At 40.5% G+C, this 12,500-nt stretch overlaps 1 protein-coding gene across 1 annotated transcript in view; it reads right to left on the reverse strand.

The window, feature by feature from the left end:
* Window positions 1-12,500, reverse strand: part of LOC137968075 (uncharacterized) — a 73,406-nt gene that overhangs the window by 5,722 nt on the left and 55,184 nt on the right. The window contains exons 17-28 of the mRNA XM_068814700.1: window positions 12,143-12,271; window positions 10,814-11,051; window positions 9,628-9,875; window positions 7,315-7,499; window positions 6,834-6,989; window positions 5,738-5,851; window positions 3,939-4,026; window positions 2,250-2,359; window positions 1,304-1,506; window positions 1,138-1,178; window positions 527-623; window positions 139-296 (exon numbers count right to left, since the gene is read on the reverse strand). Coding sequence (XP_068670801.1) covers window positions 139-296; window positions 527-623; window positions 1,138-1,178; window positions 1,304-1,506; window positions 2,250-2,359; window positions 3,939-4,026; window positions 5,738-5,851; window positions 6,834-6,989; window positions 7,315-7,499; window positions 9,628-9,875; window positions 10,814-11,051; window positions 12,143-12,271 — 1,767 coding nt within the window. The remainder of the gene's footprint in view (window positions 1-138; window positions 297-526; window positions 624-1,137; window positions 1,179-1,303; window positions 1,507-2,249; window positions 2,360-3,938; window positions 4,027-5,737; window positions 5,852-6,833; window positions 6,990-7,314; window positions 7,500-9,627; window positions 9,876-10,813; window positions 11,052-12,142; window positions 12,272-12,500) is intronic.

The raw sequence follows: 12,500 nt of genomic DNA on the forward strand, positions 1-12,500 counted from the left end.
AACGAACTAACAAACGAAAGAACAAAAGAACAAACGAATGAACGAAAGCACGCACGAACGAACGCATGAACGGAGGGACGTACAGATGAGTGGATGCATGAGAGAACGGATTGATGAATGAATTGTTGTTTTTCTCACCTTGGCCTGCAGTGGGGGGAAGCGCAAAATCTTGCGTGGGATCCACATTAACGTATGGATGCTCATCTTTCTGCATATCGAACAACTGTTCACTCAAGGATTGGAACGAGGGCCGTTCTTCACAGTCACGTGTCCAGCAAGCCAGCATGATTTGATAACTGGGCGGAAAAAGAAATAATCCATTTAAACAAGGCTCTGACGATCTAAAAATTGCTCTTAAACTGTCAGATAATGAAAACTGGAATGATATGGAATCCAGTAATAAACGATGAACTCATCTTGACAGACTGAACTTCGAAATTGTGTCGGTTTTGATCTTGGAGTTGTCGGTGCTCTATCAAAGAGCGAAAATTAGTATTAATCGAAAATATGACAAATACTTATTTACATTTCATCCGTACAGTTATCTGGTTTTTTCATGCGGTTTCCATCCAACAGGAAATCAAGCAGATCTTTGTCGTTTATCGTCGGATAAGGAAAACCTCCTGAAATGTGAAAAAAAACGCAAAAACTCATAATAAACACAAGCTATGTGCAGTGCTTGCAATCTTTCTTTGATATAAGGTCCTTAGACGGAGAAGAGCATAAAGTTTCAACACAGTCCACACTAAACTATTTGTTTCACGCTTGCTTAGAATTAGAACTTACGAGCTATCATCGAGCATGGTTCTATGTCTTCAGTTAGGAAAACTTGGCTGGACACCTTCAAGGCTTCGTAAGTAAATGGATAGAGCAATTTTCTTTAACAAAGGCTTAACTAATGTAGCTACCTTTCCCTTCCTGGAACAACTCGAGAAACCCATTTGGAGATCAAGACACACACATCGTGAACACTATTTTACACTACCAGCTCTTACTAATTTGTATAAAAATAATAAACTGACCGTAACGCATAAATCAAGATCACGAACTTGACGAGTTTGGAATCGCGCATCGCGCCCAAGGGTCACACACGGAGTAAGTGAAAAAATAATGACCTGTATGAGAATATATTCTTACCGAGAGTGCAAATCTCCCACAGAACAATACCAAATGCCCACCTATAGAAAATTACAAACAGGAAAATGCAACATATGAACCTATTTGTTGATCATAACAAAAATAAACCGAAACAATCTTAAAAAATGATATGGCAAAGAGAAGAAGACTGAGTGGTCTCTCTTACACGTCACTGGCTGTAGAGTAAACTCTCTCTCGCATAGCTTCAATTGACAGCCATCGTAAAGGGATCTTTCCAGTGCTACGTTTCACGTAAATGCCTTCCCTTGACAAACCAAAGTCAGATATTTTCAGCACTTTGTCGTCTCCGACCAGAATGTTTCTAGCCGCTAAATCTCTGTGGATTATTCCTCTGCCGGCGAGATAGGCCTAAAAGTGATAAAAGAGGCTTCCGTAATCGGTGTAACGTTATTCCCTGACAGCTTTTAATTAAAGGTCTTACAGCGGATTCAGAGTTCGAATGGTGTTTGAAGGCCGGAGAAAGGAAGACTCTACGAATACTGCCTTCTCATTGAACTTAAAAAGCGCACAAAAGATCCTTTTAAGTCCATATTAAGTGTGGCGAGTTTTTTGTCGTAGTTTTGCACAATATGGCAAAGAAATTTACAAAAATGCGTCCCGCAGCACAAACAGCACAATCATTTTTCGAATCTAAAACAATAAAATCAAGGAGGGATTACGTTTTTTCAAACGTTGGCCGTGTAGCACTTATATTTGAACAGACTTAACTGATTAGAGTGTAATGTGAAGTGCTAAGTATCTACCCCATATGAACCATATGAACGTTAGCCCCACTGATGGAAATGGGCCCACACAAGGACAGAGAAAAACTCTGACCAGGGTGGGAATTGAACCCACGACCTTCGGGTTAGATCACCGCTGCTCTACCGACTGAGCTACAAGGTCGGACGGGAGCAGGCCGTGGGAACTGACAATGTTAAAGTCACGGCAAAGGGATCCAATGAAATTAGAGATAGGATGAGCTGGATCCTATCTCAAAGTTCGACGTTTGAAACGGGCCTTAAATTCCCTATTTAAAAGATGCACGCCCTTCCATTCTGGCAAGAGAGACAACTCATGAAGGGAAGTTTGCGCTCGCTCAATCTTCGTACCATTCCGGTTGCAATCTGAAGAGAGAAGGACTGCAGATCATCAGAGTCTAAGGCACCCTCAAGGTCCATCTTGCGAGAGGGAACGGAAGACTGCGATTTGGTGTCTAACACTGCAAAACAATCAGATGATGACCGCCCACACTTATTCTCTAAACTTCAAGACATTGAAATTGATATTATTATAAGATTAAAGGCGCTGTTACAATGTGAAATGTTTCGTGCAACTTCAACTTTGTCTCGCAATGTTTTGGCGACATTGCGGCGGGACAAGTTGCACGAAACATTCCACAGTGTAACATACCCTGCAACGGCCAAAATCGTTGCGAGACAAGTAGAACTTAATTCTACTTTTGGCAACGGTTATTGCAACTTGTCTCGCAACGATTGTTGGCCGTTGCAGGATATGTTACACTGTGAAATGTTTCGTGCAATTAAGTCCCTTAGTGTGCGGTTTTCTGAGGTTCAACTGGCCGGGCTCGATCCAAGCGACCTCAAAATATCTGCCGAATTTGCCACTTTAGTGCAACACGATTGACTTTCCTTATAATTAAGCCATTATTGTTTTGAAGGAGATGACAAATGCTAGCCAGGTTAATGAAATGAAGAGACGATCTTTCAATGGTAACTCGGAGATACTATCAAGAAATCCGAGTGCTACTTTGCAGCAGTTCAACCTACGACCCTCCAATTAAAAATAAACCACTTCGAAAAATATCATAATACTCATTGTTTGTCCCCCCAAATTTTGCATAAGTATTGTTTCCAGTTTCGCTTGGAACTTACAATGGTCCCAAGAGAAAACAAAAACAATGCTTACTCAAAATGTGAGGGACAAACAAAGAGTATTATAGTATTTCCTGAAGTGGTCTATTAAGATGCTTTACCACCGAGCTTAAAGAGCCATTAAACCAGATTGTGGAGAAAACTGTGAGCCAATTCTTTGCATATTTTTCGTTGTCGTTGTTAAATTAACTGCCTCTTATCATCTGTTGCCATAGACCGTACTCATAAATGGCGGCTAAGTAATGTTTAAAAAACGAACAGCAGTATTTTATCAGGATATAAGCTCATGATTCACGTGACGTTTTATCGGTGTTTTGATAGGCTGTTACGCTCATAAATTATTAATGAATTTTTGAAGTAATTATTGTCTTTATGCTAATCATTCTGACTAGCCTCGTTAGCGCGAACAAAATTCAAAAGAATTTTTGCTCCAAAGGGAGGCTAGTGAGGATGATTAGCACAAAGACAAAATAATAATTTCTTGGCCGCCATTTATGAATACGGTCTATGCCTTTTCAATTTGTTAACTAGTATATTTTACCGGTCTCGTCTTTTCGCACAGATTTCACGAGGATCTAGTGACAGGAATTTTCAAGCAATTTGCGCTATAGGTGGTTTGCAGCCAATCTCTAGAGACACAGATAACAATGCTAAAATGTACAATTGCTGGTGGACGAAGAAAAGATCTTTTGTTTTCATCCACCAACATGGTAGTGATGACGTAACGTGAAAACCACCTATACTAAATGTGAAAGGTATAAATTTCGTTCAAATCGGGGTTGCGAACAGCCAAATATTGCTGGATATTGCCAAAATTAAATTTTTATATTCGCGAAGATTTCCGAAGACTTCTCAGAAATTTTAGGGAATTTGTTACGAAGCATTACACAGAAACAACAACAATACCTAGAGTGGTTTCCGTGGTATTGGACACATCAGTTGGCGATGTTGAATTGGTTCCTTCGTCTGGTTTGAAAGTCTTCACATTACTTTTCTAGAAGAAAATGAAAGATGCTTAGTTGGTTGCGAAAAAGAGAGAAAGAACTGAACAACACTGATATGCGCATGCGTGACATCAAGTTTCTATCAGCTTAAAACGATAGCTCTGCAATTTTATTCGTGTATCTAGTCAAAAGACGAAAGTTCCATAATATCGATACCCTATGGATACCTTTCTTTTATTAACAACACACCTAACATTAGACGTGGAATAACGTGGAATGACCATATCGAGGATCTTGTCAAGAAAGCGTCTAAGAAACTGTATTTTCCCTTACAGCTAAATGGTGCGCGCGTTCCAACAGCAGATCTTGTAACCTATTATTGCGCATTTATTAGGTCTTCGTTAGATTACGCTTGTCTAGTCTTCTACTGCGCATGACTTAATTACCTTTGAGTCGAGCTAGAAAGAGTGCAAAGGAGGGCCCTCTAATGCATTTTTTTCCAGGGTGCATTTACTGAGACGCATTTCAGCTTGCAGGGCTGGAGCCCATTACAGCCCACCAGCTTAACAGAACAGCTATCACAATCTATTTAACAATTATTCCTCGAGCCCGAATGGGCTCTGAGTCAATAGCCCATGAGGCCGAAGGCCGAATGGGCTATTGACTCAGAGGCCATGAGGGCGAGAGGAATAATTGTTTTAGTAAAATCCAACTAGTTGGTCAAAAAAATATCGAGACAAAACATCTTTCGCTAGTTAAACCTAGACTTTAATTGTTGTTTTGGTTTTCAAAGCCGGCGCTTTTCGCTACTAGTGGGCTATAACAAATAGCCTACTAGTAGCTCAACCAATCAGAACGCAGCATTGATAATAGACCACTAGTTGAATTTTACTAATATAAGTAATCCTTCTTGCAAGATTTTTAGCCTCCTGCCAGCTCCCTCTTGAAAGTAATAGTCCATACGAGTTAAGGAGGCAGAGGAGGTTTGCTCAGCCGATTGTTAAGACCCAAAGATTTGGGGAATCTTTCATTATCAAGGGCTCGAAAGAAGAGTCTTATTGACTAAGGAACATTTTTATTAAGTACTAGATAATAATATACTTTAATTTTAGTGGCATATTTGATTATAATTGTTAAGAGGCGCAATTCAGTTTTAACTGCAGTGTTTCTCAATATGAAACACAATCTATTCTATTCTTTTCCATTCAACGGCTTGGAAACTTGACAGTTAAAATTCATACCTGAGCCTTAAAGTTTAACAAAGTTTGGCGTCAGTCGTTAAACATTTCAAGTTCATTGTATAAAGCATTTGAGAATAAGCAGGAACGTAAAACTCTCATGATCACATCAGAGAAAAGGTCATCTTGACGAGCTTTTATTTGAATATGTTTCGGATCGCATGCACAAGACAATTCTCAGTCCCATTGGAAATGGTCACTTTTTAAATTGAAGGCTTATAATTGGCTGGCAAGGTGTGGTTTCGCGGGAAAATTGATCATAAGGTAGCTGTGCCATTAACGCAGTGACACAAGTATATCGAAGTTCTTCACTCCTGGTTATTCGTTCCTGACTAATAACAGTGCAATTTAGATTAAATCAGTGATAAGTTGCAAGGAGACGAGAAGAGCTGGTAATAGTTTAAATGAATACAAAAATATTCATAGCTTAGTGAGGTTTAAAGATTTGACATTTAAGACTTTTCGTAATATCATAAGATTAAATAGCTTAGAGAGATCAGTCTATAAATTTATTTACTCTTACAAAGGTGTTTTTGATACACAGCTGTGTATCTTCCGATTTAGATCGTCTTAGAAGACTTCGTTTACTTGATGTCTGTGAGTTACCATCTGCCTCATCCGGAATTGTCAAGATCGCCTAGGAATGATACAAGGATGTTTCTGAAAATCACTGTGCTAAGTAGAACCCTTTTCGTAAAAATCCCGAGGGCTTTTGTGTTCCGAAAAGCCATTTGTGAGACCTAGATTCGTTTATTATGAGAAACTTCGCTTCGAACATGTTGTCGAGAACAGAAAAAAACCCTCCCTAAAGCGGCCTTCACACGGCAAACTTAAGTTTGCAAACTCGTGTTGGCAAATGCAAACTGAAGTTGGTGTGTATGAAAGACACAACAAAAGTTGTCAGACATGTTGGCAAACTATTGGCGAGAATAGAGACAAGTTCTATTTGTCGCCGGCCAACAGTTTGCCAACGTGTTTGCTGACTGTTTTTGTGCCGTTCATACACACCAACTTGAGTTTGCAAACTCAAGTTTGCCGTGTGAAGGACGCTTAACATATTTGTCAAATTTCATGCCTTGAGATGTTTTCCTTTTGAAGGTACAGAGGGATACATGCCTGAAAAGTCTTGGGCTTTCAAGAAAAGGGCCCTAGTATAGGATCGATTCCCTGATATTTCGGTTAAAAAGTCAAACAGATCTAATAGAGAAATTTATCAGTGGAGAAAAATAAACGCAAAGAGTTTAGTTTTTACTGTTATTTCTTTAAAAAAAACTGATTATAGCATTCCCGCGGCTGTTCTATAGGCATCAGATCGTGGGGTTGGCATTAGAATTATGGGTGTTTTAAGATCAGCGTTATCTTACTTGAAGTATTTGTGTTTAATTTACTGACATTTATTGCCTGCATTTCCGGAGGTAAGAGATGATGAAGTTAAAGACAAAGTAAGGGGACAATTTGGAACGCTTATTTAAAAGGGCGTTCATCTGATAAGCTGCATATCTGCACCACGACAGGACTGAACTTGCGCAATGTCCACATCGTGCCAAAGCACTATTTCTTTTTCTTTGTTGTTATTGTTGTTGTTGTTGCCATAAAGAGTTCACGGATATTGCACCTACCGCCTCACTGAGCGAAGCCACTAATGGGCGCTGGAAGTATCTTGGCTCCATCACAGATCCGGTGCTGGTTATGTCAGGTTCCGATGAAGTGCCTTTTGCTCCGTATTTCAATTCGTCTATATTGTCTCCTTGTAGCTTACGATTCTGCATCTCAAACTAAAGAATAAGAAATTTTATAGTCTCCACACGGAACGAGCTCGATAATTTAAAGATTTGAAGTGATTTTTGAAAACCAGGCCACTTCAAAACCGTTTAGTGGCTTTTTTTGTCTTCATGTGGTACCATCGCTTTGATTGATTGATTGATTGATTGATTGATTGATTGATTGATTGATCGATCGATCGATCGATCGATCGATCCAGTCATCCATCCATCCATCCATCCATCCCATCGAAGGATGGGTGGCTGCATGGATGAATTGATGAATCGATCGATCGATTGATTGGTTGGTTGAATTGTCAATCTTCAGTTCACGTCTTACCGTTTTTCTGAGATTTCTGAGGTAGTGCAGTAGATCTCCGTGGGGTACATATTCCACAATCAGACACAAAGGAGGGTACAAAGTGCAACATCCTAACATGGTCACGACATTCTCGTGCCGCCCGAGCGTTTTCATGAAATCAATCTCTATCTTGAAATCCTCTTTTTCATCATCATTTGCTTTTTCTGCCAATTAAAACAAAGGCACTGAATGAGTTTCCACTCTATGCAGCGCCTCAGGCAAACGCACAGCTCATTCCAGCTCACACAAACACGCATATAGGCAATCATCGTTATGATATTTTACCTAAAGATGAAATGATATATGATTTGGATCATATATGAATTGCGGATATGAAAGTAGTTCATATATGATCCAAATAATATATCATTTCATCGTTGATTCATTCCTCACGGCAACATTAGAACCCACAAATGACCAGATCCCAACGTCAGTGGCTTCATAGCTCAGTTGGTTAGAGCGTCGCACCGGTATCGCGAGGTCACGGGTTCAAATCCCGTTGAAGTACTGAATTTTTCAGGCTTCCCTACGCAAATGCAAAAATTGCGATCACAACTGCGACGATCATAGCTTCACTTGATATTTCACCTTTTGTTTCCTATGGATGGGGTGATGCAAATCCCAGGAAACCCACCATGACAAGACTGGGTGATATTACAAACTCTCTTTGCGCTATGTCAGGCATTTATAAATCAAATGTGGCAGGCATGCAATAGTTATGAATCTAACAATGATTTCCTACACGAGTTGTCCACCACTGGTAGCTCAGCATATAAGGCGACTAAGCTTTACCCAACTAAACCGTTACCGTAGCAACATTTGCTCCCAACTCACCACTTAGTGAAACTACGCCTGCTATTACTGGCTCAGACAATTCGATGAAAACTAAAATGTTCCACCCAACTTATTGAATCTCATGTATAGCGGCTTATCAGCTTGATGTCGAAGTTATATGCACCATGTACTAGTAGCTACGCATTTTGAAAAGTCATTTATAAACCGCCTCATTTCTGAGTACGATTTTTCTACAATCTAATCCTTGTATATTCTTTTGACACGAGGCGTGTATTTTCAACCTTTGAGACACTATAATAAAATACAATACAATAACCTTTATTTAACGTGGTCAATGATCTTAGCTAATACTCCGTTTTACAGTTGTGTGCTTAGTTACCTGGTCTATGAATGAAAGTGAGGCTGGACTTGATCTTGTTTTGATGGAAACCTCGCTTTTCTTATGTAAATTCTTACTAATTAGAATATAGCATGACAACAACATCAATAACATAAAAAAGGAGGGAGGTCTGTATCATAAAAAGGTCAACACCAGCCTCACTTTCATTTTAAGGCCAGGTAACTAAGCACACAACTGTTAAGAGGTCTATTAGCTAGTTTTCAGGCATGCCACGATAAATAAATAAATAAATAAATAAAATTTAAAATAACAGAACGAAATTTCTCATAAAAGCCTATAAAAAAATACATACAAAGTTAATAATTAAAACTGACAGTAGATCACGAGATTATTACATAATGCTGTAAAAGCTAAGCAAAATGTATTTACATGTATTTGCGCGATTAAAATGTAACATTTCATCATCATTATTGTTATTATTAACAGCGGCAGCGATAGCGGTAACGGCAGTGGTAGTGATAGTAGTATCATCATATCTAAGGGATTGGTTACATGGAGGTGGGGTAACCCGCCTGTCCATATATTTCCCAGCCTGGGCTCGCGTTTACATGATAGGTGAGGTAACCCACCGAGGTGGGCCAGGCCAGACCGGGTAACCTGCCCAGCCGGGGTCGTGTTTTTTCCATGTAAACGCTTGAAGGTGGGGTAATCCTAACCTCGTTCCCAGGACCTCTCCCTTGGCTTCTGGGATGGGTCTAGAAGCCAAGGGAGAGATCCTGAGAACGAGGTTGGCGTAACCCGCCAAGCCGGGGTCGGCTTGTGTCACAATATACTGCCTTTGGCGGAGGCGTTAAAGCATTAAAAGTGATAATAAGAAGTCACAGCACTGAAAAGTTGAGCAAGAGTAGCTAGTGAGAGTAGAAAGAGCATCCACCGCCAAAATGCGTCCTCCACCTGCCATTTTTCCTGTTTACGTACTTAGCGACCACGCAGTAGCCTCGAGAATGGTCACTCAGGAATCCGGGGTTGTAAAACAATAGATTGCAAATGACTGTGCCTCCACCAGCTAGAGAAAGTGCTTCATTTTGAGAATTTTTAAAAACTTTCTATCCCGCGCACAGGCTGTGACAAGTAAGAAAAGAGGAAACGAGACTCACCATTGAGCACTTTAACGGCTACAAGGCTGGTTTGGTCAGTTTTCCCTATACCGTGCGCTTCGGCTAAAAACACTTTACCAAAAGCGCCTTTTCCAAGAATGCGCTTCACTTCCAATCTGTGGTAACCGAACTCAAACTCATCAGTTTCCCCAGTCTCCAACGCGTCTTGGATACGCTGTTCTACGTAAGCTGGATTCAACTCCAGTCCTCCGTCCGATTTAGGCGGTAATTTCACCCATTGCTCACCCCTAAAAAGCAATGAAACAAAACGGATAAGTTGACTAAAATAGGAATAGGATTTCAAGACATCACTTGAAGATTGAAAGGAGAGATATTTAAAAGACCACACAAATGCCTCTAAAGGCAACAGCTTATCATTTAATTTAACCTCGATCGGAAGAAATGCTGGGCGCGAAATGAGAGATCAATACCATTTTGATACAATCGTTTCCTCGGGTATTTTCTTCTCAGGCACTATTTTTGCCCGAGCACCAGAAATCGAAAAGGAAAAAAAAACGCCGTAATTTACAGAGCAGAAAGAGAGAACAAGGTCAATAACATACTCTATTACACCTTTTGCCGATTAAATCGCGCGGATTAGTTCATCATTCAGGTGGGCAGACACGAGGCATGTTGCAAGGACATGTTGCAGCGACAAATAGGTGTGTTGTACACACCGAGTCGACATGCATTAGGGTCGTGTAGCGGGGACATGTAGCAGGGACAAAATCACGACATTTGCACGCACATGAAAATGTTGCGGGTACATGTTTCAGGGATATGTTGCAGCGACATGTCCCCGCGACGTGTCCCCTGAGGTTCAACTTGTTGAACGCCCTGCACGTGCGTTTTACATGTGCATACATTTCTATGCCGTTTTCGCCCGGACAACGACGTGCATTCTCTCTTTTCGAATTCCCCATAATACACTTTGTTTGCCCCCCAAATTTTGCATAAACCATTGTTTTCAAATGCTCTTGGGAATATGCAGTGTCCTTGGAGGTAGGGGGGGGGGGGGGTGACAAGAGTATTATGGTATATTCCGAAGAGGCTTATTGGCCAATCATGGCGTGCAGACTCTGTGAGAGAGATATGAATGACATGCCTTCTAAATAAAATAAAGCTCAGTAGTAGGAGTAGTAGTAGTAGTAGTATCCTACAAATGATGTTTTCGGCCTTTCCTTACCCATCGTAGTCACCGCAATAAGGACTTGACGGATGGTTTTGTCGATTCCTCAGGGAAAAACCTCTTTCGCCAAGGCGCTGAAGATCCGTAGGAGCCCTTTGCAAGCCACGTGGCTTACGTTGGTGGCGGCGGAAGCAGAATAACAACAGTGCGAGTCCAACCAGTAACAAGATGATGATGACAGGTACAGTTATGGCAGCCACTTCACCTTGTGTGAGTCCATTAATAACGGGAACGCCTCAAAACAAGAATATAATTGGTTAAAAGAGGACAAATAATCGTGCTGCACGTGCGGCACGAGTGTTTTGCGGTGCTCTGCACAACCACGACGTGAAATCATTTAATTTGAGGTTTTAACGACAACGTGAGCGAAGAAATGCAAATCTTTCATTTTATATTTTCACTCTGAAACCGCTCGAACCAATTTATTTTTATGATACTTCGCCCACATTGAAAGACGCCAACGCGATGGAATATTCGCGAAAGACTTACGACAGAGCAGAGTTATATTTTGAGGTGAAGTTTTTGTCAACGTCCCAAATTTGCATATTTAATGAACAAAAACAATAGCTTTGAACGCCCTGCACGTGCATTTCTCACTTTTGTCCATTTCTTTGCCGTCGTCTGCAAAACGACAAGGTGAAATAGCCAAATTTGAGGTTTTATGAAGAACGTCAGCACTTGAGGATAAATTTTACTCTGTCTAATGCCTGATGATTTTACTCGTTATTTGGTCCTCTTTTGGCAAAGACGAATAGGTTAAAAACAAATTCTTAACTTAATTTAAGCCAGTCATATGCTAAGCAAACGCACGCAGCCGAGGCAAAAATGGACCTCTTTAGCTTGTACATTTTGTTTTCCCATTTCAGACCACGTGATGTTACTCTAGGGAACAGTTTCTTTCAAATGTCGTCTTATGCACGTGCATGTGTATGCATAACTTATGAAAATACGTGGTCTGAAATGGGAAAACAAAACGTACAAGCTAAAGAGGTCCATTGGTCCAGTGAAGCACCTAATTTTGACCATTTTTTTTTTCAACTTCAACTTGCGTAATACACCATGGCTGCTTCGTCTATCCTATATTGGGCGAACTTTTGATAACTAAAACTATTAAACTCATTTGTACTGTTCGAATGGTTACCTCCGGAACAAAACAAAAGACTGAAATACAATAAAAAGTGCTCATGTTAAGTACTTAAAATGGCAAATACTTCCATTCAGATTTTCCCCCGCAGATGTTTGAGGCGTCACGCAACGCTGGGAGTGAGACGGGCGTTGTGTGACACCCCAAAGAACGACCACGAAGGAGACTATCATTTAGTATACCTGGTGTGGTTGCTGAAGAAGACACGGTTTTTTCACCAGTAGTCGGGGTTGCTGAAGGAAACGGGGTTTGTACCACACTGGATTCAATAGGCGTGGTAGTGGTTGGAGGAGCTGGAGTTGACGGGACAGCTTTTGCAGCACACAAGCAAAAAGTAGAAAATACAAATTAGAATCAACAGAAGGAATCACTGATAATCGCATTTGTGTTCACTAATTTTTTGTCAGTTTTCGTTTTAACATAAATGTTCATGCCAATACAACTGCATTATGAGATTCGTGCTTCACAATATGTCACAAGGCGTCCCCTTAAGCCTAAGAACTTCATGAATTAATTGGTCTTTAGTTGGGGTTCTCGGTG

Source organism: Montipora foliosa, chromosome 8 (assembly GCF_036669935.1).
Source record: "Montipora foliosa isolate CH-2021 chromosome 8, ASM3666993v2, whole genome shotgun sequence".
NCBI classification, from domain to species: Eukaryota; Metazoa; Cnidaria; class Anthozoa; order Scleractinia; family Acroporidae; genus Montipora; species Montipora foliosa.